At 43.6% G+C, this 26,611-nt stretch overlaps 1 protein-coding gene across 1 annotated transcript; it reads right to left on the minus strand.

Moving 5' to 3' along the window:
- Positions 1-2,982: 2,982 nt before the first annotated feature.
- DCT (dopachrome tautomerase) lies at positions 2,983-21,801 on the minus strand. Its single transcript, XM_062624586.1, has 8 exons — positions 21,188-21,801; positions 12,886-13,185; positions 11,330-11,430; positions 10,042-10,208; positions 8,252-8,431; positions 8,011-8,146; positions 6,409-6,610; positions 2,983-4,214 (listed from the first exon to the last, which is right to left on the minus strand). Exons 1-8 carry the CDS (start codon positions 21,582-21,584, stop codon positions 4,033-4,035), a joined length of 1,665 nt encoding a protein of 554 aa, XP_062480570.1. The 5' UTR covers positions 21,585-21,801; the 3' UTR covers positions 2,983-4,032.
- Between the last annotated feature and the right edge of the window lie 4,810 nt (positions 21,802-26,611).

The following is a 26,611-nucleotide window of genomic DNA, read 5'->3' on the forward strand; positions in this document are numbered from 1 at the left end:
AGCTGGAAGCTGCAGGGTCTAGCTAACAAAAAGGCTGACAAAGAGATGGTTTTGGGCACTTCTCCCTCTCCAGAGCTTAAACACCTCATTTGCAGCTGTGTTACACGTTCCTATGCGACTCGGAGCTTTTTGTCAGAAGAAAGCAGGGATTCAGCAAGAATTATTTTAAGGGTGGGAGTGCAGTGGGGTAGTGATGATTACGCTCATCTCAGCTTGAATTCTTTCAGGAGCGCATCTCCGATCCGACAGCAAAATGTCTAGAGTAAAAAGTGACCACAAAGACGGATGTGTTGGTCCGTCACCCTTCCCTGGACGACTGCTCAGTTATGAATCTGAGAGAAAAAAGTGATGGGCAGAAATGGACCATGGGCACCAACTGAGGTCAAGCTTTGCATTGATTTGTAGGAGCAAAAACCCAGAGAGTGCTGGGCTCTGCGGAGATGTGGTATGGTGTGCTTTCAACAGTTTCCCTCATCTTAGGAGTCTATGGAAGCCTTTGAGAGTTCCTCTTCATCCCACTCCAGCAGCAACAGCTTCAGTACGATTTATACAACATGAGGTGGGAGGTATTTACTAACACCTGCATAAACCAGCAACAAAAAAAAAAAGAAAGTCCCTTTTCTGTAGGTTTAGATGAATGGAACGTTCATCTACAGAACATGTAAAACCAACCTTTCCTTGCTGTAGGATTTCCTCCATCCGTTTTTTAATGTGCTTGTGCTCAACTTCCTTTCTTTTTAAGCATTTCATGTAGAGATTATCTACCCTTCCCCCTTTCACCAAAGACACAACTGTCCTCGGTTCCTAGACTCAGACTGCACTTAAAACAGGAGAAAAACAGCTTTCTGGTGTCACCAGGTAATTTTCCATTAAGCCGCAAGAGGGCAGGCTGTGCTCTCTAGACAGCTTGCCTCTGCCAGGTCTTCACAAGCAGCTCCTAACCAGTCTGCCCTAATTATTAAAGTAAGGGCCAGACAGCGGAAAGAGTAACGCATGGATCTCTGACCCCAGTATCTTTCATGTGCATATTATCAATCTAGTGTCCTCAATGTTTTGTTTTTTTCTGGAAAGGAAAATAGCTTTCCACTTAATTTACAAGCAAGAGCAGAGCAACTCTCCTTTGTTAGACAAAATCAGTTCTAGGCAAGTTATCTGCTATTCTACATTTCTTTTAATTCCTCTCTACCCCACTGCCACTGTCATTTGCCCATATTCAGGGCAGCTTGCAAATCAAACATTTGGGACTCCAAGGTGGTGAAGCTAGTCTGGTACCCTGTGACCCCAAGGGAAAATCTCATTCAACCTTGGAAATAGCAGCCTATCCTGTCTCCTAAGCTTTGGTGTTCATATCACTTGAAGGCCAAAAAGGTGTCAATGTCTGTCCAAAGGCATCTCTCTAAATCAGTATTTAGCATTAACTGGTGCATGTTTTGGCTTGCTCTGACTGGAGAAAAGGCTTCAGAGAGACCTGTTTGTGGCTTTTCCATACTTAAAGAGGGCTTATAAGAAAGATGGGGACAAACTTTTTATCAGGGCCTGTTGCAATAGGACAAGGGGTAATGGCTTTAAACTGAAAGAGGGGAGATTCATGCTAGATATGGGGAAGATTTTTTTCTACAATGTGGGTGGTGAAACACTGGCACAGGTTGGCCAAATAGGTGGTAGATGAACCCCATCCCTGGAAACATTCAACGTCAGACTGGATGGGGCTCTGAGCAACCTGATCTAGTGGAAGGTGTCCCTGCTCATTGCAGGGCAGTTGGATCATATGACCTTCAAAGGTCCTTTCCAACACAAACCATCCTATGATTCTCTGTGAAGACTCACAGTCTTTTAGTGCTGTGTCCTGGGTTCAGCAGTAGCAGTCATGTTTTTCCTTTGTGGTAGCTGGTGCAGTGCTGTGTTTTGACTTCCAGCCTGAGAACAGTGTTGGTGAAGCCGATGTTTTCGGTTGTTGCTAAGTGATGTTTACCCTGACCAAGGACTTTGTGAGGCTCATGCTCTGCCAGGGAGGAGGGGAAGCCGGGAGGAAGCAGAGATGGGGCGCCTGACCCAGGCTAGCCAGGGAGGTATTCCATACCACAGCACGTCATGCCCGGGGTGGGGGGTAACTGGGAGTTACCCGGAAGGACACGGGCTTCCGGGTGGGACTCGTTTTCTTGGCCGGTGGTATCTATCGTATTCTCTTCCCTTGTTATTTTCCCTTATCATTGTTGTAGTTGGTGGTAGCGGTGGTGATTTGTGTTGTACATTGCTTGCTGGACTGTTCTTGTCTCAACCCATAGGAGTTGCACCCTTTCGATCCTCCTCCCTGTTCCTCTGGGAGGGGGGAAGGGGAGAGCCCCGGTGCGGGGGGGGGACACGGACCTCGATTGTTGTCAGCTCGGCACCACTCACTGGGAGTGAGTGAACAAGTTACCTGACTGGGTTTAAACCACGACATGCTGGAAAGTGGCTGACATCTCCTTGAGAAGGGCATGTGGAGAACCTCAGACCTAGCTACAGACTGAAACTGATCATGGTCTAACCAATATGACATATGCCCAAGCCAGGTCCCTGGAGACCTCCTCTGATGTCCTTAGCACCATGTAACACTGGTCCCTACATGTCAAAACCACCCAAAAGGCAGCCTGGATTGGGAGCTCAGCACTGGGCTGAGCAGCTGTACAGAAAGTGCTGAACCATTGACATCTTGGGCATAAGCCAGGAACAAGTATGCTGGGACCCCCAAAAGGCATTACAAAAGAGCAGAAATAGCAACAGATCATTGTCCACTTGATGCAGCAAGGGAGATCTGAGCATGTGGTGAGCAAATCAGAAATTTTCTTTGCCCAAAAAAGTCTGCATTTTAGAGGTAAGTTTTGTGAGTTACAGATATCCAAAGCTAAATGAAGACTTACTGAGATCTTTCTAGTCCACACCACTAGTATTGAGCAGGCCTAGAAAAAAATGTCACAAAATTATGACTAACTGGAATTTTTATTCAAGGTTACAAAAGCAGATTTCTTATAAGACTCAGGACCTAACAAAATGCAAAATCTGAGACTCCTTTAACGTAACATATTAAGCACCAAAGCTGACACAATCTCTTCAGGACTTCATCTGCTGTGTAAAAACCCTGTCTCAAGGTAACATAGGAAAGCTACCTAAACGTGGTCCAAATCTATGGCTAAATAAAGGAATATACAGGGAATGTATAAAAGAATGTTTATGATGGGGTCTAGGGAGTGCCATAGCCAAACCTGACTCCCTACCAGCAGACTGGGTAATGTGTATCTTAGTCTTGTTACCTTGAGCCCTGGGTTCTGGACTTGGGAAATTTAAGTCTAGATTAATGAACAGTGCAGCAGAGCCAAAATAGAGAAGGATGAGCAACATTTTCAACTCTGTCAGAGGTCCTTAACATTAGGGGTAAAACACAAGTGTATACCTAGCTGACAGAGCTTCTGCTCTAAAATTTTACAAATATTGGAGGTTTGTCTACGTCTAACATCACCCTGATTGGAGATAACACACAGAATTGATCATGGTTCTGAAATAAACTGTGACCAGGGGGATCTTATTGTATTTTGTCAAACATCACGAAACATTCTGAACCTTAAAAAAAGACTATGTTATTCAGCATATTTATTGATAATTGTAAAATAATATGTTATTCAAATATATATGTAGAATTCATAATTTTAAGCACATCTTAGAGCTGCTAAATGAAATCAAAAACACATTGAGGTGAAAAATTATCTTGGTTATTCAAGTTGGTTTTCTTCTATTTGTATTCTTACCTGTCTTGATCTAAATCTATAGAGGATGACTTACAAGTGTCACACAGTCCAGATAACATATGCTAATGAGAAAAGCCTGTCCTGTCTTGGGTCTTTCAACCAGACACTTCATTTATTACAGTTCACAAGATAACAAGAAAACCTGAATGAGAACAATGTAGTCAGCTGCCAAAGGAGTGTGTGATAAACTCTCAATGAGGCAATCAAGGTCAGTTTCTACAAGAATAAGGAGAGAAACCGAGCAAGGGCTCTAGGCCTCTTCCGTGTACTTTTTGGGGCTGAAGCTCACATTCATCAGTGGTTCAAAACCTCTTCTCTGCCTTCGGTGCTGGAAAAGTACAAGCAACAGAACAAGCATGGCCAGAGCTATAAGTGCTCCTCCAATTGTGGATCCAACCGTGACAGCCCACACTTGAGTTTCTTCAAAGGAACCTGGAAATATGAAAAGTCTGAAGTGAGGACAGCCGACAATTTCATTTTTCAAATCACATGGAAGAAAAACCATGTCCCACAGCCTGGTAATTATGATTGCTTGTGTAGCTTAGTGACCCACTGACCACAGGGGAAGCTGGTAATGTACCATGTAACTGACACACATAACAGAGCCAGAGATGTTTCCTGCCAGAAAAGTCTACAGCTGAATTTAAATTTCAACCTCTCATGCAAATTGAAGTCTTGAGAATGGGAAAGATTAACAGTGACAAGACCAAAAGACCATTCTCTTATCTAATTTGTCCAAAGTTATGAATGATTTAAGCAATTTTTTTCTATAATGACATTTCAGCATAGCTGTTTCCAAGCAATCTGAGTCAACAGAAAACCCTCAAATTTTCCTAAGACCACAAAGCAGCCTATTGTCAAACTTTTAACTGAAAGCACTAATTAGCGACATTCTGCAGACCAACTCCAGATTTTATTGTCTGATTTGAACCACTTCTGAGGAACCACTATCTTCTGAGATAATATTGTCCATTCTTAAAATAATACTGCTCCACTTGGCTGAATTTTGAGTTTTCTTTCATACTTTCAGAAGCAAAAATTGCCTGCTCTCCTGTTCTGAAAAATAATACATATCATGAGATGGCAATAATTACATTTGCCTAAATAGTCACAAAAAAACTCCCCAAAGGACTTGAGGTATTCGGAAGTTAAGAAGACATGTGGGTTTAAGGAGACATGGCTGAGGGAGATATCACACTGATCTGTAAAATCTAAAAGTTGTGTGCCCCAATCTGCAGTCTCTGTCAACAAGAGTCAAGGCAATCATGCCCAAATTCAATGAGGTCCCAAAATCGTTTACCACTTTACCATTTTCAAGTAAAAGCCAGCAGGGTGTATTGATTTCTAATGTGGTTACATGAAGTAGAATTAGCAACCCATATATCTAGATAAAAGGGAAAGGCTTGGATGTGAAAACTTTGCCTGAACACAGACAATGCAGACAGGGATAGATACACAGCTTCACAGAGAGCTAACTGTTTAGGTGGGAGTAGAATAGCCGCAGAATCACAAGATGTCTTTGTTCCCCTCTGCATACCTCATGCTCAAGGGGCAGTAGCATTTCCAAAGCAGGAGGTGGGACAGTATTCCAAAAGGAAGAAAACTTAAATTTCATAAAAGGGGAAGTTTTAATTTTTAGCAAAAATTCTGGAGACACCTCTGAGAAAAGCACTGCAGAAGCAGCTAGCAAACCTCCCTAAGTCAGGGCTGTCCTGTGTGAATGCAGCCTGAGGACAAGGTTTTCAATCTTTTGCAGTCTATAGACCTTTAAACAGTCTCCACAGATTAAAACCACAGATACATGGTAAGCATTTAGAAGAAATTCCTGGCCACATAGGTTAGATAAGCACCTACTGCCTCCCAAAGGAATACAGAGGTGAAGAAAGTAACTGTTCCAATTTAATCTTTGGCAAAGCAGCTGAAGCTTGATTTTCATGCATCTGTTACACTTGTAACTGCAAGTTAAGTAACTGCAACTTCTGTTGCAAAATTTGGATTTTGTGCATAAATACTTTGCTTTCTTGCTTTTTATATTTAGCTGATTTGTGTCAAAGGTAATTTCAAATTAACAGACAAACCCTAAGGCACATCACACTTACAGACATGGAAAAGCATTAAAATTAGGGGTTTATAACATAAAACACCCAGGTACATCTCCCCAGGGTATCTAAAGATCAACGGAGTTCATCTCTAATAAGATTTTCAGCACATTATTATTCAGGGCCCTGTTCAAAACAAGAATTTTCTAAAATGACTGGCATTAGCCAGACAGGCTCCCTGGCAGAGTGCCTGACCTCTTGACAGGTTAAAGGACCCTGTAACAGGTATAAACAGTGCTGGCAATGGGAGCCAAAATCAAAGGCTCCTTCAGCCCCAAAGAATCGTTATTGTCAAGAATGGAGCAGTTGAAGTTGATGCATTTTGCAGCAGAGTAAACTAAGTACATGCAGACTCGTACTTTCCACAGCTTACATGGTGAGTTGCAACTACCTGTGTGTGCTTGCTAGCAACAATGTGAACAGACCCATGCCTATTGTGAAAGGTGCCTTATTTTCCATACGCCTGTGTCACTGAAAACATGAGCAGTCTCATCGCTTGGAACAGCCTGCACCCCTCTGCAACATACCTGGCAGGTCAATGGCATAGGTGTAGCCAAGCTGCTCCGCAGTTTGGAAGAGCTCATTGTTGGTCACAGGAGGGAAAAAAGGGACCATGTTGTAGAGTCTGTTGTGACCGATGGGGGCCAGCTGCTCAGGCCAGGCATTGTCAGGGGGGTTAAACCGTTTCATCCACTCGTCAAAGATGGCATCAGTAAAGGAGTGAAGAACCTGCAAAGCCAGTCACGGGCAAGCACATTTATTAAGCTCTTTCAGAACTTGGCAGCATTTAAAACACTCTCACCTAACGTGGCAGCAGCTTTTGAAAGAGAGAGAAGAGAGCAATCTAATTTAGGTGGGTTTTACAGAACAAGAAACCAGGAAAGCTCATGAGAATCAAGTAAATTGCTCTACATAGGACATTTGGCAGTATACATCCTTATTGCTGCTTTTTCATAATAAGCTCTTCATCCAGGTGGCTTAATATCAGCTGGCTATTGAACAGGCAGGCCCATCCTCTCTGCTGAGGGCCCTCTGACCTCATTCAAGTGAATATATCTCTCAAACATATTTTAACCTCTCTCGTCTCTGAGCAGATATGGAAAATTGCATGAAATTTGACTCCTTCATGTTCATTTTAAAGTGCGCCACCAGCTCCACAGCTCCAGGTACTCGTGAATTAGATCAGGTTTTTCCAGTGAGTTTATAAGTCCATAAAGCACTAAAATACACGAAAGTTGTTTCTGGCAACTGTAACAGATGTCTGGGGCAATTCAAATTAATTTATGAGGCACTCACGGTTTTTTTATTACAACCTTGGAAAAAACTTAGTAAATATCCGTAGAAAATAAACTTGCACATAACATTAGAGCATTGTGAAATGAAGATTTCATTGTGTAAGAAAGAAATTAATGTAGGAATTCAAGAATTATTAAGGAAATAAGCTGAAGAACAATACATAAGTATTTGGACTAATTTCTCCAATAAAAGACTGAAAACTTAAAGGTAAGAAAAAAATCATTGCACAAGAATTTATCTATGTAATCACTGTGGTTTAACAAAGAAGAAAATCAATTAGCATAAATTTATTAGAAGACAAAGATGTGCAAGCAGAGTCAACTGTTGGCATTTTATTCACACAGTGGTGTTTGTGCTGTTCATTGCAGTGCAGCACTGTACCAGAGCACCAGTGAAACCACATTATTTCTATTTCCCAAGAGCCCCTGAGATCAGATGTGCTTCTTTTTAGCCTGTGAAATTCGAAACAAAGGAACAAACTGCTCAGTCTACTGCTCTAAATTAACAAGCCCCACTTTCAGTTTACCTTGTTGCTGTAAAATTGTCTGGCATAACCCATTAAATTTCGATACCACCTGATGAAAGGACTGGGGGCAACGTAACTTGGAATAGCAGCTTTTCTCCCTAGAAACTTATTTTATATTTTGCAAATCCCTCCGTATTTGACTGTTGTGCAGGCTTAGCAGTGTTCAAGAAAAGATACAAAATTTTTCTTTTCTACTTAAAAGACTTATTTTTTGGAATTCACTTGATTTCTGCTCTGCAAATCTCTGGTGAGATAGGTGCCTTTCAGCCACAGCCAATGCCACTCACACTGGGGAAAAAAGACATACCACAAAGATGGGATCGTTGGCAGCTGCGTGAGGGAGAGCACTGGTCCCATTCAGGAAAGAGTGAACCAAATTATGAAGGCTCAGCATTGGTGAGTTAAGGGCTCCACTTGGTTTATCGAAGCCCTCTAGTGCATTCCTGCAGATAGGTAAAAGCAGCATCCAGTAACCATATTTTGCTGAGAGATGCTCACATAAAGAAAACCTGTGACCCACCCAGCTCTGGAGAAGCTGAAGAACAAACCTGAAACTGAAACTGGAATTGCGGAAAAAGGGGGGGCTGTCAAAATCCTGCAGGGAAAGGCACCTCCTGACATCCTCTGCAGTGGGTAGCTGCTTGCTGGAGCTCCCAGGCGGCCTCCGCCGCAGCGGCCCTTCATCACTCCCATTGCACAGCGTGACCAGGTGGTTGTAGTCATCCAAGCTGAGGGTGAAACAGAAACACAAGTCAGCATAAGGTGAGGACTTGTTGGCTTTTAGACCAAGGCTTTTAGAACAAGGCCTTGGCTATACGTGTGAGAGAGCAGGGGTCAGGGACTGACACCTCCTGGGGTACCTCAGTCTACCTCTTGTGTCCTGGGAGATAAACTCATTGCAGAACTGCCACTGTGCCATACTTTACTGTGGCTCTGCATCCTCTGTGGACCATCAGTCATTTGGACAAGAGTTACCAGGTTCATTGTCCACAGAGAGAGGATGCTTCAGAAAAGCAAGCACAACTCCCTTCACACCTTCTCTCTCAAGGGCTTTGGAAGAACAGCTTTTGCCAAACAACAGAAAACATTCTTTTGAATTCTGAACTGACAAACTTTAAGTCCCGAGTAAAGACTAATTTTTTAACTCAAAAAAGAGGGAAGTCCCACTGTGGAGCTGCAGGGTGGGCTGAGAAAATGCAAGGAATAACAGAAAATGGGACTTCACTTTCCATCCCTCATCTCCTCTAGAAGAAAAGCAACTGCAATGCTTTCCATACGCTTTTTCAGGGTCTGGAGGACATCCTGCTTTTGCAAGGGTTGCCCAGTACCTGATGGTGAGCAAGTCCTTTATACCAGGGAGAGAAAGAGGAAAGAAGGAGGAGAAAAACAGTGTAACACTTGTGAAAAAATTCTGTGCTATTCAGTGTGAGATGAAACCGCATTTTCAGAAACTCCTGAAGTAAACAAAACCTCTTCTTTGTTTGACCTTGTCAAGGCAAAAGTTTAGTCACTTCAGTTTTCAGAAAAAAACAAAGCCCTATTTATCTTAGAGAAAAAGTAGAGGTGAGATTTAAAGCCAAGTAGTGCCTAAAGCTAGGATTTCAAGTAGCTCTTTAGGTACCCAGAGAAAGAGACTCTTTTGAAAAGCCCTAAGCTCTTGGTACCTCCATCTGACTGATTGCACACTATTCCTGCTCTGAAAGGAGAATGTCTATATGGGTATTGTAACAGGCAGCATCGTATGTCATAAGCACCACAGTCCTGCATGTGAATAACCTGTCAAAGCCCTACTCTCACCCAGATCAGTGTATGCCTACAGAGAGCTGGCAGAAAGTTCCTGGTTGCCCCTGTGTTGTTTTCCATGTGAAATCTCAGGCACTTTGAAGTCAGTCACCAAGCCGCACTAAGTATTTCAGGGTCTCACCCAATACAATGAAACAGATTTTTTAGCCTATCTCTAGCTTCCTATATGCCAAAACAGTTTTCTGTTTCTGCTGTCAGAATCAGTTGGGTTAGGGAGAATCAACATGCAGGCATTTCTTCTTTTAAAAGGTACTTGCCAATGTGCAAACTCTGCACTTTTGGCATCCTCAAAATGGCTGAACTGGCTAAAATCCTGTATCAAAAGAGTCATCTTTAAAAAATATACTTCCATAATACCAGGGAGAGAATTTACACAGCACTATCTACGCACACACTGACCATGATACCCAGTTTTAAAAAAGATGACTTGGCTTTTTTCCTGCCTCTCACCCACTGAGAGGGGAGCCTATGCTGTCAGTACTGAATTAAAGCAATGTTTGGTCAGTATGCAAGCTTGCCTTGGATATTCTCATACCTGTTACAAACTATTTGCCACTGGGAGAACCTGGAGTTCAGGCTGATCAGTCCCAGGTCACCTGGCTGTGGTGCCCCGAAGAGCTGGTCCGTGCAGATGTCGCACTCGTTTCTACCCGTGGCAAAGTTCCAGTAGGGCAGCGCAAAGGAATCGTTGCCTATCAGTCGCTGCAATGGACAGAAACATGTTAGAGAGAATCACCTTCAAAGGAAAGAGGAAGAAATGGACTCCTGAAAGATTTTTTTATTGGGTATTCATTGCATATTTCACTGGATAGTCTACTTTTTGTTCTGCGTTTCAGCTACGTGCATTTCAGTGTTGCTTCAACTCCTTTCAAGAGATTGGGGCATTAAGTCGGTCGTAGCAAATACATTGTACTAGTTTCTCTACTGTTGGACTGCACTTCTTTTGGCCATGTTAAGCTTTCTGCCAACTCAGAGACCATGCAGGAGAACAGGAACAGCCTGAATTGAGCCGTAAGCAACAAAGAGGCTTTCTGAGTGATGTAAGTGGGTAATGGGTAAAATTGTGCATGTGGTTTGCTTTCGCTCTGGAAAGCCTAGCCCTAGGCAAGAATCTGAACTTGTATTAATAGAGGAATACAGTGCATTTGCTTGTGCTTGCTTGTTAGCTACGATTTCACACAAGTGAGATCCTGAAGATATTTTGATATCAACCATTTTCATTAGAGAACTGCAAGGCTGAAATACAGTAACGTTGCCAATGTAGAAGTAATGCAACTGGAAATGAGTCAATGCTTCGGCAACTGACTATCGGCCGCATTAGCATATATTTCTTTTAAAAATGCATTGCTAAATATGTGTATGCATTAAACGTACGCATTGGCACATTTAAAGAGGTTGCTATTTAGATTTACATAATACTTAGATTTGTATAATATTTAGATTTGCATAATATTTAGAGTTGCTTTCATTAGGATGGTATCTTCAGCATCACCAGACGATACCTGTTGCCATGGTTTACGTGTATGTGTTGCTTTGATTTTGTTAAAAAAATAGTGTTAATTCACAGCTTCTGTCCTCTGTTGTGGAGATGAAATAAAAATCTCCATGATAACCTTCACATCATTGTTCACAGTGAGAAACTGATCAGTACCTGGAAAGCACTAATTTCACTTTAAACAAGAAAGGATCAGTGAGCAAACACTCCTGGGAGTTTAGATAAGAAGCTATCCTAGGAAATAGGTTACCCTTGTCTGACTCAACAAAGTCACATAGTAAAAGATAGATAGAATCTGAATGAGGAGCAGGAAGACTGTTCAGCTAACCTGTAGGTCTCTCTCCAGCAATAGCAAATGGTACCTATGCCAAGTAACAAAGGCAGGTCCTTGGTGGGAGAAATCAATACCTGTGAACGGGTGGCCAGGTCCTACAAAGGGAAGATAAAATAAGCACTTAGGCACCAAATGAGGCTTGAGAGAAAGGCGGCACATTCTGCTATTGCCTGGAGTGGAGTTAAATAAAAACCTGCAGCTCTGCACCTTTGGACAGAGCATGCACATCACAAGCTACAACACTTACCTGGGACAAGTAAAAAAAACTGTGGCTATTCACTTCAGTGCTTCTCAAAACTTCGCATTCCCCTTAAAGTTGGACATTGTGAAGATTTCTTATCTGTTTAATGGATTTTGCTTTTAAGAAACATTTTTATTGTCTGAAATCTGAGCTCCTTGCTAATTATGTACTGCATTATCTCATTCTCTTGATCAGCCGCAGGACCTACACAATATATCAATAGAGAACCTCAGCATTTTCCATAACCTGCCAACAGTAATTCAATGTTCTTTGCCAATTTTCTTTAAATTGTACTTATTATATCTTGTATTGTGTTCTTGCTATTACACATGAGAATTAAGGCACTCAAAGGCTGGAGGCTTCAAACCACATATGGATTTATTACTGCAGCAAGCTTCAATCCACATATGAATTTATTTATCACTGCAGCAGTACTAGAAGTTGCCTCTTTCCCTTTCCACATTTCTGTGCTGTCCCTGAGGGACCTTTGCTCTTGCTAGGCTAGAGAATGCTTCTTTCAGCCCTGCAAAATAGAACAGTGTCAGAAGGATGCACTGAAGAAAACCTACTGCAGAGTAGCAGATACCCTCTAGCGAGGAGGTAGATATGGGTTGTTCAGCTTGCACATAGGACTGGCAGGTAGAAAGGTCATACTAGTGCTGCCTCCAGTGAGAGCTAGTCTTTGCAAAATGGGCTTAGCATAGGTACTTCTGCCTAGAAAAGCTATGAGGACTGGAATTCATATCTGGGAGAAATCATAGTGTTAGAGACCCAGACCTCTGACCTGGTTTGGTTTTAAAAGCTAGCTGTGGTTGGTCAGGCAAATCCCATCCTTAGACACTTGCTGATGGCTACAGAAAGCAGTAGTACTCTGGTCCCAAACATGTCTGCATGTTCTCTGCCTTCATTGCAGAGCCCTTTCCCTCTGTCCTGCATTTACCTTGTCCTATGAAGTAAGAATGCCTTTTTGAAGTCAGTCAGTCTGACCACACTTCAGTTCACCCAGCAATGGGGCCTGTGAACCACTCCTCTGTCAGACAGAAGATGCACGGCGAGTGTGGCTGGTGTACTCCAGCAGCCATGGGGTGAGGAGCCAGAGCACAGCAGGTCTGAAGCACACCTCCCCGAACTGTGGATGACCACCAACTTCTCATCATCAACTATTTCACTCCTCAGATCTGCCCCTCCTGCGACTCACTGCTCAATGAAGTAGCACAGCTGTAGTTAAGCATAGTTGTCTTTGTTCAGCAATGATACTTTTAACCCTTCCCTTTACCTGCAGAGCCCATTGGATAAGAAAAGCACTAACCTAATAGCGTATCTCTGACTGAGTAGTAATGAAGCCAAACAAAGTAGTTATAAATACTACAGTTGGCAATTTGTGGTTCCTCTCCTGTGGGACCAAGCAGGCTTCTCCAGTGCTGAGTTGCAATTACATAGTCTGGGTGAATGGTTGTCTTTGCACGGTCTAGAGCACTGAAGAACTGATCTCTCTCCTCTGGCGTCAGAGAGTGGACATCCTTCCTGACAACTGTTGGCTTCTTCATGTTGCATTCAGGGCCGCTCCAGCCGAACTTACAGTCACCACAGTTATAGCCAGCAAAGTTTCCTGAATCAGGAGAGAAAGAGAAGTCATGACATTGTGAATCAGGGAAAACTAACAGTGAATGCAGAAAAATTATGAATTAGTACTCTTTTCTGCCAGAGATGCCAGTTCCTGGAAGGGACAGCAGCTGAGCACACTGGCAGCTTTGTCAGTTGCCTAACCAGAAGGATGGCTTGTTTCCCAGAGACACAGCAGGGCCAAGAATCCCACTGAGCCAGTCGGGCTCAGATAATGGGCTTGATGCTCCAAGATGCTCAGAGCTCCATGAAGCCCTCAGGCATGAGAAGAGTCTCAGTGAACCGAGGGCTGAGCACTTCAGGTTAAGTGAAGTGCTTTGCTTGACTAGCTCTCAAGTACTCCCAGGCTTCCAGGATCAAAGCCAAAAAAGGGTCAGTTCACATGGATCCTTAGCACAGAAAAAAAAAATACCCCAAACAAAACAGTTCTCTTAAGAACAAAACTTTGGAAAAACTGATGCCTGTTAACAGTGTATCTGAGACCTGATACGATCCAGGATGAGCACCAGGGGTGCTGCAGGTCATGCTTTTAGCATTATTAAATGGTGCTGCAATAAGAGACTGTGAAACACTGCAGTACCATCATTCCCCACTGGCATCATTCCTAAGGCAAGTAGTTGGGTCCGCTCTAGGCTATTAGCTCAGACTCTGAAAGAGCTCAGGAAAGCAGAGCTTTCTTCAAGCATGGCCTCTCATCCACCACAGCAGACTGCCAGCAGCAGCAGAAAGGCCCTTCTAGCGCTGCTGCTGCCTTTGTCTTTGCTTTGCCTTTTCCTGTCAGGAGAGATGGGGAGCAACCAACCAACTGCTCCTGCAGCAGACATCTGCCTCCTGCTGCACACAAGCAGGCTGCTGGCATAGCACTGGTGTAGGACAGTGGGCATTGCTGCCAGAGGAAAGAGGGAGCAGAAGAGCAGCCAAGGGTCCTCTGGGACTTCCACCCAATTCTCCAAAGTCTACACCGAAATTCCCTAATCCCAGCCTCCCTCCAACCCCACGTACACACTCACTCCACAACAACCATAGCATCATCTTCCAAAATGTCACAAAATCTAATTGCTCCCCATGCATATCAGCAGTGCTAGGCTAGGACAGGCTTTGGGCTAACACAGAAATGAGGTAGTGGTCTACAAAGTGTTCCTCAATAGGCAGATGTCCCTCAGCTGTAGGGTTGAGTCTATGAGCAGAGCAACACTTAACACTAAAGTAAGATTTCAGGTTGTCATAGACTGCAGGGCTTATTACCAGATCCAAAGACCCCCAGGCTGCAAGGATTGTTACCAAGAAGGCTCTGTAGCTTATGGCTAGCTCTATGATAAGGACTGCTGAGCTCTAAACATTTGTGACACACTCCTGTGAGACTTACCAAGAGGATATGGGCCCTTTTAACTGTAGGTATGGAGACCTTATGTTTACTTCAGAAGCTCTGGGAACTATAGGTTTACATGCTATCATAAAGCTTAGGACCACTGCTAAGGTTAGAGATCACAAAGGTGAAGACTTCAGCTAGGTTTTGGACTGTGCATAGCCCAATGACATTCCATGGGGACAGCTTCCAGGTGTGTGGCTTATATTTTGTCCTGTTACGGGTAGGAGCATCTGGGCTTAGCTGCCACACCAGTTAGAACAGAAGTCACCCAAAGCCAGGGGCCTGCATTTGTTTAGGGGGATGAAGACATGCCAGAAAAAGCAAGCAGTTTATAGTTTTGCAAAAGAAATAAGATAGCATACATTACTATGATGAGGGCAGAGATTAAGATAGGGAACATGGAAAGTTGATTTTATCACAGTATCCTGAGAATCCCAACAGAAGAGCGCAATTGTTGTGAATTTGGTGTATTCCACTATCTGCATACTTGCTCACTCTTGACAACTCAGCCTAGCCATTAGGGCCCATCACATACTCCAGCCTGGACTGACCAGATGACAAATATCAGGAATATCTTGAAACACTGCCTCAATTATGCTATGTGTATTGTGCAAGTTTCAGTACCTGGACCATGAACATCTGGAAAGCAGCTGTTTTCCCCTCATGACCAAAGGTACAATTCAATTCTTTTTAAGAGAAGGGGCCAAAGCAGAAATTAACCATGAAAAGATCTGTCAGCAAACTTTTTTTAAGACTGGTGGTCACACTTCCGTTAATTCGAATGACCCATCTATTCACAGTGTTGGATAAGCATCACACTGAAACATAGCACTAACAGAACCAAAGTTAGGGCAGGACCACGTTTCTCCTGTCTGGTCTTGGTACCAGAACAAGACTCCACCACTCACTTGCTGAGGCTCTGATGGTGCCTATTCCTTTCACAATGAGAGCCCTGTAAATTCATCCAGCTCTTGATACCCATGCTCATTTTATCAGACAATACCCATATTTTAGGTATATTTTATGCTCCTTCCTGAGGCTATGAATAGGAATTTGCAAAAGCCTGAAGTTATGAGTTATCTTCATGGGGAAAAAGCTTTTATCCACTTGTATGGGATCTGGAGCCAGGTAGACCAATGAGTCCTCACCTGTTTCCTTTGGGCAGGTGCTAATTAAATCCAATTGATGCTCTGCAGAATTAACCAGCTTAACCACCTAATCTATGAAGTAAGCCAAGTGGTCCTTCACCCAGTTCTCCCCCTGACACTTTTCAGTGGGAGATCAGCTTTTACTGAATAAGGAGGACTGCAGTGAGGAAGACACTGGCAAACAGGAGACAATTTCCAAGTGAAGTTCTGCTGGTTGTGTGGAACATTTTTGTATCATCTGCAGATCTATTTGGCAATGTTCTCTTGACAGAAATGCACACAACAGCAACACTTCATGAAATAGAAAGTTGCTTTTTGTCATTTTTTTTCAGCAGACTCCATGCGTCACAGGACTGTCATTATGAAATGGTGAGGAGCTGATGGAGGTCTGGGATTTCCCACACTGCAAACAGGAATGACTGCAGTACCCAGACCCAGGTGTTTTATGTCTCACCCAAACCACTTTTTCAGCCATTGTTTCTCAAGCATTCTACTAGGCCACTGGTCTGGAAATGATGCATTGCTGCTTTCAGAAAGTCCATTTACTGCCTTGTGGACTTCCCAGATGATAGCACTATGAATTGTTATGTCCCAATCTCTTACAACTTAACTTCAATTTCTGTTGCACTGGTGATGGTGGACTCCAACTATACAGCTCTAGGAAAGCAGGAAAAGCAATCTCATGTTATCACGATATAACACACAGTAGACATTTTCAGGAACACAGTGAGACCCTTTCAAGATCTTTTTTTTCAATACAGGGACCTTAGGAACCTCCAAGGATTCATGCCTTAACACATTTTTCCTTCACTGACTAACAAGAGGCAATTCAGTGTACTACCTTCCCTGGGGCTATGCCAACAGCAGAGATAATTTTCACCTCTGGTGGTTTCTAGAGAATATGGTGTGAGAGGTCATTCTGGCACAGAGGCAGGAAACCATGTCACAGATGGGATACAAATGCTCCCTGCCTTTTCCACTGCTTTCAGAAATTACCATCATGCTGCCCCTGGGTAATAAAAGTCATCTGGGGTGTCTTCCCCCCTAACCCTTTTGTCTGGAGATGGGATCACATGCCTTGGGAACTTTCTTCTGTGTCTAATCTTACCATCATTAATAATGCTCTTTCCCAGTCAAGTTGGGTGAATCTGGCTGTTTCTGTAGGCACTATGGCCACGCAGCTTCCCCTAGTGGGTCAGTCCATGGGCATGACATTGAGAAAAAGACACTTCTTATGACACAACACTTGGTATGTGTTAATATATATCACTGGTGCATGCTAACACCAGGTATCACATACCACTGTAGCTGCTCCTCCATCCCAATGATTGCCTGACCCACAGGGATTTGCCTACCTCTGAGCAGTCATAGCATGTGGTTGGCCTTCAGGCACTGAGCGTAACACAACTAAATAACCCCATCAATTTGGTGTCTTTTCTTCAGTAAAAAGGAATCCATCTAACACTCATCATCTTCTGCCTTGTTTTTTTGTACCAAGATGAAATTAGAACAGCTGCCATGCCTCTTCAATTCACAAAGACCAGCATAATACACACCATTTATCAGATGGGGAGAAAGGACTGTTTTCAGACTTCTTTAGCCATTCCATTAAAACAGGAGTTACATTAGATTTGAAAGACCAGCATACTGCAGTATCCCAAATGTAGAATCAGGATTGCTATCATGCAAGACAAATAGCTCTTTTCTTCTAGCTCTTCATCTCGACATACTGTTAGGCTATAGAATGTGGAAGATCTGTACCTAGCAGGGTCATCAAAGTATGGTTGCAATTTACTATTATTCTGCAGCCACATTGCCCTACAATAAGTAAATGAAGCATATTTTGTAACTACTTTGAAAACTCATTCTAACTAATGGGAGACCCATCATATCAGATACATGGCTTACCTGGCAATTTGCTTACAGCTAAACAGTAGAACTTAAACTTAAGCTTGATTATACATTGAACAGGAATGTGAAAAGATTTAAATATTTTTTTATCAAGCAACTTCTATGGAAAAAGAATTAGAGTCATGTTCAGCACATGTCCACACGTCAACCTTAAATGGTGGCTGGGAAAAAAAATGAATTATGTTTAACTCTTCAGTGAATTCAAACTACATCATTGTTAATCACTGTCACAATCTGTACTAGCCACCACATGACTGACTGCAGTGACTTTTTCACAATAACCTTCTGTACTGAGTATTAAAATGTTATGGCAGATCTGTATCCCATTAGCATAATTCTTTCCTTTAGAACTCGAAATAGCACTTAGTTCCTAAATCTTCTAAAACAGTATTCTTCTAAACTAAATTTAGCTATCCCACCAAAATACTGCTTTGCTGTGTAACTACCTACAAGTGTCAATGTTCAGGGTTAGACCACTAAATCCAACATTTGGTCTATTTCAACACACCTTATTGAAAAACAAATTGCCCTTCACACAGTACTGCACGCTATCAGGAACTGTCATAAGGTCATTGAACTTTAAGAATTTATATAAATTGAATTAATACTATGTACACCCAAATCAATTGTAGAACACATACAATGGATTCAAAATTGAAATCAGGAACTAAAACCTGTTTTCTATCTCCTGGCTACATTCATGCCATAACCACTTCCTTTTTTCTAGAGATTATATTTTTGCTGCCACCAAGACAGAATGAAACATTCAACAAGAAGCATCCTGACAACAGACTTACAATTATCATTTTGATTACAGCTCTTTATACAAAAATTGAAGCTGAATCTTTCTGTTGTACTAATCTAATTCTGTTATGTTTGTCCCCAGCTAAAGAGTCACTAGTGCGTATTATCTGCTAAAGCTTAGAAATGAAAATGTGTTTTTTTTCATTTTCCTTAGAAAATCTACATTAATTTGAGAGCAAATGTAAAAATAATCTGATCCCATAATAAATACTCATCAATATCTGTTTGTGTTAGGGATATTCTTTCCCCCCCCCCCAACATATTCAGCACCCAGGCCTGGATGGACGTGATATTAAGACACTTTTCCTCAGTGAACTGAACAAATAGCCAGATTTTCAGGGTTCCTTTTATCCTTAGCTAGTAAGTTTCCAGCAGATTAGTTTATTGCAAGAACTCCAGAATCCTTCTTTTGGAAAATCCTGGCCCCTGATCCTCACAACTCCTCCAGGTTTCCTACCGCACCACCATCAGCTATGTGACACATTTAAATGGCAGTGTCTAGGCAAATACAATCAGCTACATGGCAGCTGGAGTTCCCACAGCTTATCATTTACACCATGTCTAAACTATAAATTAAACAGTGCCAAGATGGCATTGGAACACAGCCGTTTATATTGTTAAAATGCCAGAAGGAGCCTTGGCACAGGTTGGAGTTTGCACTAGCCAGAAACTATTTCAAATAGGCAGTTTGCACATAACATTCATTTGGAAAGTAAGATACCCTAATAGTAGACATGTACACTGTTCCATGTCCCTTTGAATGTGGATATTTAATTTATGTTACCTACCACAGGCATCATAGCCCTAGATGCCTAATAAAGGCCACATGTCACACAATCTAAAACTCTGATGTGCAGGCAGCTAACCAGTGTATAAAACAGAGTGAAAAAAGTGCAACAAAATACTAATAGACACAGACACACAATCGCCACCATTGTAAAAGCATCAGATCTAATTCAAACCCTGTGCAGTTGTGAACTTCTCAGTGTTCACCCAGGAATGCCTTTGCTTGTAGCATCAAGAAGGGTAGAGCCCAGGAAACCTTTCTGCAAATCATCCTTAAGGATGCCGTCCACATTATCTCTGGCATATTTAGAGAAATAATGACTGAAGTATACAAATGAAATAAAAACACAGTGGGAGAAGCTGGACTTCAAGAGCCAAGGAGAGCAGACAGCTCAGCAGAAGTAAGGCTGAATGAGAGGACAATACATTCTGGTCACATAACTTGGGACCCAGACATGCAAATATCAAAGGCCAGTGCTAACCTTTACCTGGACAAGCAAATTAATGTCTGCCTATGCAGACCATGTCCATCTACACGGCTTACTCCTAGGTTTTGATGCCCTAATCATTTGGACTGGTGTATGCCCATGTGTTTCAGTGCTCTTCTGACTCATGGTCTATGCTTGTATGTGATATCAGTCTTCAGTTTTGGAGTTATGTAAGCCCTTAAAATGAAAAAAAATATATTCAATTTTTGTAAGTTGTCTGGAAAAGTACTTCCACACAAGCATTTAAAATCTAGTCAAAGGACAACATAAAAACCAATTATACTCTGAAGTCTCTTATGATTTTGAAGAGCTTCAGTAACACCATGTATAGTGTTACATAGCATGGAAGTCACCTGCCCCTACCTCTCCGCTTTCACTTGATAATAGTGCTGCAAAACTTAACATCATCGGCAGAAATTTTCTGCAGTGCTTCCTTCTCAGATTGATCTGGGTTTTTTTGACAGCGAAAGCCAAGACATATTTTAGACAAACCAGTTCAGCTAGTTCTAAGAATCAGCTTAAAGGAAAGCAAGCTATTCTTCCCATGTTAGAAAATTCATACAGTTTCATGTTCCCAACAAGACATCCTAAGCTGTATTTGATGTCTGTCTAGCAAGTGACTTCAGTGCTTGAGAAGTGCTTTTTGCCTAACTACTGGTACCATCTCCTACCAGCCCTGCAAAGCAGTCTGGGCTGAGGTTGCAGTTGCTGTTCATTTTAACCCTTCTTCAATCAGGGATGCTGCTGAGAAAGGGTCCTGTCATCTTATTCTGCCCTGATGTCACCTTGCTATTCCCCCTCTCCTGCCAGTACTAGTGCACTGGTCTTATTACAAGCTGGTCATTTTGGCCAGGTTATTCTTCAAGTAGAACTTATCCCTGATTGTTTCACCTCCAGCATATGAAGACAGAAGCCCAAGCAAAGCCATGGGTGGGAGGGAGCAGCTGGAGACGGAGAGGAAAAGGACTGATGGCCTCTTAGCTGATTTACAAACTGAGTGAGCTGAAGACTTAGTTAACAACCCTGAGAAACACCATGGCATTTTCAGTGCACAGGGATATATCATGCTGCCAAGTTCTGTGCCAAAAGGAATATATCTCTGATCAACAATGATAAGATCTGATCAGATTGGAAGTGATCCACCACACCATGATTAGCAGTGACAGAGTTTTAAGGGCAGCACTGAAACATCCAAAACCCTGTGGAGAAAGGTGATGGGTGGCTACAGGGACAGCTCCAGAGGCAAAGAGGAAAACCCAAAAGTTTGCATGAGAGAAAACACTTTTTAGACTCCACTGCTCTGAAAAAAAGCTGATAGTATCATGAACACAACAGTACTTTTAGGAAATGGGTAATATTTGAAGTCTTCTTGTTGCCTTACACCACCAGGGATGTTTCTGGCCTTTGGAGCATCCAAAGCTCCAAAGTGGATCTTTAGTGGACCCATCCATCCCCATCCCCTCACCCCAGCACCCCTCTCACCTGTGCACTGACAGCTCTGATTGAAGAAGTTGAGGGGCCACCGTTCCCGATCATCCACATTTCGAAGGGTGTAGGGCCCACTCCAGGGCCGAGTGTCTGCCTGCACGCCCTGACACCATCCCCGGCCCTGCAGGGACCCACAGATATTGCGTGGGTCTGTCCCCAAGGCTGGGCAGCAGCGCTTCGAGCGAAGGGTATCCACTGTCATGCAGGCACGGGGGAACTGTGCCTGAACCCTGGGGAGACAGCAGCAACCCAGGTAGCCCACCACAGCCCAGAAGAGCCACCTCAGGGTGCCCATTATGGCTGGGTGCAGGTTCTGCCTGTCTGCTGGACCTGAGTGAGTGGAGCAGGGAAATTGCCGCTGTGGGACAATCTGTCCTTGATGTGACTCCATGGCCCAGCCAACTGGGATAATCCCTCTTACTGCTGAGGATGCTGGTGTTGGGTGTTTGTTTAATCCTGGTCTCAAATTGTCTTGAGTGCAGTTCAAAAGATGGATGCTTTAGCTCTGTGGTGCCAGCCCAGCAGCCACGGCTTTGAGCAGGGTTTATATAGAGGTTGGGAGAAGCTCTCATTAGAGGGATTAGCACAGCACAAATCCTCGTGTTTTGCACATGACATAAAGTACAGAAAAAATGCTAGCGTGAGAGCAAGTTCTGCTCTGGCAGCCTGTCAGGAGAGTGAATGCCTCAGATTCATTTCTCCAAGTCTTTCACAAGCTTTGAGAAATTGATGGTCTTTTTCTAGATGAGGTGGCTGGAGAAACAGGTTAAAACTTTTAATCAAAACCCTGTAAACAGATGATAAATACAAGAGGAAACCGCTTCTCCTTTCACTGCAAGATAACACTTCCCACTAAAGCAGTAACAGTAGAAAAGTAGAAAATGTACTGGAAGCACAGTGGATATAGGTGCACCATTAATGAAAATTAACAAACCTGGTAGCAATAGTTTGGGATAGAGACTCCATCTGCTGACTGCAGAACTCCAGTGCTTGTACTGTAAACAGTGGCAAGTGGAAGGCTCCCTTCTTAATGGCCTTTTTGCATGCAAAATAAATTATTTAAGTGTTTTTAAAGGGTAAATGGTCCTTGTTTGCTCTCTGATCCTTTCCCCATCATTACAACGGAGGCTGTTCTGGGACTGGTCTAGCGGCTAGACTTTCAGAACTGTCACAGCTGAGTATTTATTACCCACCTGGCAGGAGACAGTCTGTAAGATCAATACACACACCAGACACACAGACAAGTGGTTTTGTTCAGGACATCGACAAAAATTGCTCTAAAAAGCTCCTCATACCCAGTAGTGCTTGCCCACAATGCAGCTCCTATGTGCTAAAGGAATAAAATTAATAAATCAAAATAAAGTAAGGATAAGTCATGATAGAAGTGTGAAGCAACAGCTATTATTTCAGCTCCACCATACTGAATACAAACTGGCAACTCCCTCTGCTTCACTAAAAGCTTTCACTACCTCCCCCCTCCACACCTCTGTTGTTTAGCCATTTTTGGCTATGCATAATGAAAACAACTGTGGTTGTGTCTGTTCTATTCAATATTTCCATGGATGCTCAACCGCACCATTCTGGCACAAGAAGTCTATTACTTATGCAGCAAACATACTGCCGTCATGGCAGCTAAAGCGCTCATCCACATTGCAGACTCTGTCATCAGCACTTTCAGGTTCTCAAATCTTTATATCAAAAATTTTTTATTTGCCAGACAAACTAAAATGGCTTTCTACTTCATTTATGGAAGCACAAAGCCAATCAGCAATACCCTGTAGTCTGAAATGGGTTTCAACTCATCTCTCTTAGGATTCAATTTACCTGGCACTGGCTTTTGCTTGCTCTTTTCAATGCAACATGTGAAAAAGACAGAAAGAACAACTGTGTGCTGGAAAATCATGCTGAGGAAGCTCAGGAGTTACAAATGGAGGCACTGACCCAAGGACAATCTGAACAACACACCTCCCTGTGCTACTGAGCACCTGAATATACCTTTCTGGTGTGGAAAAGATGAGTCTTTGAATCTAGATTAGACAATGTCTTGAACCAAAGTTATCAACATACCATGTGAAAGCAATTAAAGTGAACACACATTCATTGGCATCACAAAGAAAAAGAAAGGATAGGATTCAGTTAGCTGATTAAACCCCTGAACTGAATTGTCTATACATAAAACGTGTCCAAGTAGGCACTATAATCAAAGCTGGCTCCATTTAGACACCCATAGGAAGATTCCTATGGCCATTTGAGATGAGGCAGAAAGAGTAAGCACAGAGAAAGGCAAAGTGCTGAAGCATGCAAGGCAAGGTAATGCAAGAAAAAATGCTTCTAATGTAGTATAGGAAAAGGAGAAATCTGTCATGTTCAGAGAAGTCAGTGAGGAGAAAAGGATCGGCAGGTAGATGATAACATGGAGATCACCTAGTGAGCAGGGGAAAGAAAACTGTGAGTAGAAGAGTAGCACATATGTAACTTTTATGATGATTACTTCCCTCCATCACAACCATGTAATTTTACAAAACTGGGAGCATGCTTCAGCATGCAGAACTTGTACAGATCTAGCGCTGGCCTCTGGTCCTCAGTAACACACCAACATTTTAGGAATAAGAGGGAGCGAACACCTAGACAGAAAAAGAATGGACAGATCCCACATCCTGGCGTCACAGTGTCGCTGCCTGTTACAGGCCTGCCAGCACAGCAGCTGCACGCTGCTGCATGACAAACCATGAAGCAAGATTATAAAAAGACAGTTGTTTTTCTATTAGCCATTGGGAAAACAGGAGATACTGTCTGTTCCTTAGTGCCATCCTCTCGAGAAGTCCCTGCAGCTTCCCCATGGCTATTGTGCTTAAATAAAGAAGCAATTGTCAGTCATTGCTGACAGTAACAGCATTATACCAGTTTACAAAATAGCATGCTGAATGACTTTTTATTTACTACAGAGTTTTACTGTCTCCTGCGAAATGAGTAGTACTGTGTGTCGGCACTGCTGCCCAGAACTGCTTTGCAGCAACTATCAGACTTCTCAGGCGGTGAATCTGAGTACATGAGCAGTGGCCAGTGCCCTGGTCATCCAAATGTTGACCATGCTGCCTTGTCCACACTTCTAAACTAACAAGTCAGGCTACCACACCTCAAATTCTGTTAAATTTCTTAGTTAAGATACATAGGCTTTACACTGAAAGTATAAGAAAACAGTATATCAGCTACTTCATGTTCTGGATTCATGTCCATGTTCACCCCCAATAGCAAACTTCACACCCTATTGTCAAAGGGTGGTGAAGAAATATATCACATGGATGCCAAAGCATTTTAGGGGTTAATATACTCATGTATTTTATTTTTCAAGGGTAGGAATATAGGAAAAGAATACTCAAAGCTACAGGTAAAGAAATCACTGAACACAACTCTATCAAGCAGTACAGAATTCCTGAGCAGTAAGTAGGCAGTGGGCTAACATTTTTTTCTCAATTACAGTATTGTTTCTCAGCTCCTTCTACTGTACTCAAGCACAGATCAGCATTAAGCCAGAGAAATATTTAGCCTTTGGAATTTTGGACAAAAAAGGAAAAAACAATAGAGGAAAGAAAAGGAAAGGGAAAGGGAAAGGGAAAGGAAAAGGGAAAATGAAAGGGAAAGGGAAAATGAAAGGGAAAGGGAAAGGGAAAGGGAAAGGGAAAGGGAAAGGGAAAGGGAAAGGGAAAGGGAAAGGGAAAAGGACAAGCAAAGGGAAAGGGAAAGGGAAAGGGAAAAGGAAGAGAAGGAGGAAGGGAAGGGGGAAGGGGAAGGGGGAAGGGGAAGGGGAAGGGAAGGGGAAGGGGAAGGGAAAGGGGAAGGGGAAGGGAGAGGGGGATTGAGAGGGAGAGGGGGATTGAGAGGGAGAGGAAGAGGGGGAGAGGGAAGGAGAAGGGGAGGGAGAGGGGGAGGGAAAGGAGGAGGGAGAGGGGGAGGGAAGGGGGAAGGGGAAGGGGAAGGGGAAGGGAAGGGAAGGGAAGGGAAGGGAAGGGAAGGGAAGGGAAGGGAAGGGAAGGGAAGGGAAGGGAAGGGAAGGGAAGGGAAGGGAAGGGAAGGGAAGGGAAGGGAAGGGAAGGGAAGGGAAGGGAAGGGAAGGGGAAGGGAAGGGAAGGGAAGGGAAAAGGGAGAGGGGAAGGGAGAGGGAGAGGGGGAAGGGGGAAGGAGGAGGGAGAGGGGGAGGGAAAGGGGGAGGGAGAGGGGGAGGGGGAGGGGGAAGGGAAGAGGGAGGGGGAAGGGGAGGGGGAGGAGTTTGACACCATGCCACATGACATCCTTGTCTCTAAATGGGATAGACAGCAGTTTGATAGGTGGACCCCTTGGAGCATAAAGAACTGGCTGGATGGCTGCACCCAAAGAGTTGTGGTCAATGGCTCAATGTCCATCTGGAGACCAGTAACGAGTGGTGTCCCTCAGGGATCAGTGTTGGGACCTGTCTTGTTCAACATCTTTGTGGCTGACATGGACAGTGGGATTGAGTGCACCTCAGCAAGTTTGCCGATGACACCAAGCTGTGTGGTTCGGTTGATAGGCTGGAGGGAAGGAATGCCATCCAGAGGGACCTTGACACGCTCGTGAGGTGGGCTGATGCCAACCTCATGAAGTTTAACCATGACAAGTGCAAAGTCCTACACCTGGGTTGGAGCAATCCCAGGCACAGCTACAGGTGGGGCAACGACGGGCCACCGTGCCGAAAGAAGAGCAAAACTGAGCTCTCAGGGATGGCCAACTGAAGAAATTCAAGCAGGGGAAGAACGAGGCACCCAGGTATGTAGCAGAGCCTGTGTTCCATCTATTTGCCAAGCTCTGAGTATAGGAAACATTCCTGAGGTGCACAGGATGGTCCTGCCTCAGGGGAACATGTGTGTCAGGAGAAACATGCTACCCCAGCATCGCCTGCCAACCTGTGGTTTTAGTATGGCAGAGAGAGGGATGCTGCTGCTTGGATTTTGGAAAGGACCATATCCCAGCTTCCCAGGCTCCCTGCCGAGCCCTGCTGCCTGGCAAGGGGGCACTGTGCATCTCTGTCAACTCGCCGTGCTCTGAGGGTATCACATGTGTTGAGAAGGGACCAAAGCAGCACTGTAGTTGCCAGTAAAGAACCAGTAAGGAGCCTCTCTCCTGTGCTAGCAATGACCCTTTTTACAGCACACTTCCAAACAACCCAGGAGCCCAGTCCCTCCTGCTCCTGCCCTCACGGCTTCATCAGCACTTTCTGACTCTGCCCTTGTAGGTGCCCATTTACTGCTTCGATTCCCCACATGAGCTCTGCTGCCTGGCCTTGGAGTTCCACCCTGCGGCCCCAGCACCACCTCGGCAGCGGCGAGGACAGAACCACCACCTTCTGCTCTGGATAGAAGGTTCCACCACCTCGCCCCGGAGCCAGAGCAGCGCCCTCAGACC

Source organism: Pezoporus occidentalis, unplaced genomic scaffold (assembly GCF_034315485.1).
Source record: "Pezoporus occidentalis ecotype Australia unplaced genomic scaffold, CSIRO_AGI_Poc_V1 ctg27, whole genome shotgun sequence".
Lineage (NCBI taxonomy): Eukaryota > Metazoa > Chordata > Aves > Psittaciformes > Psittacidae > Pezoporus > Pezoporus occidentalis.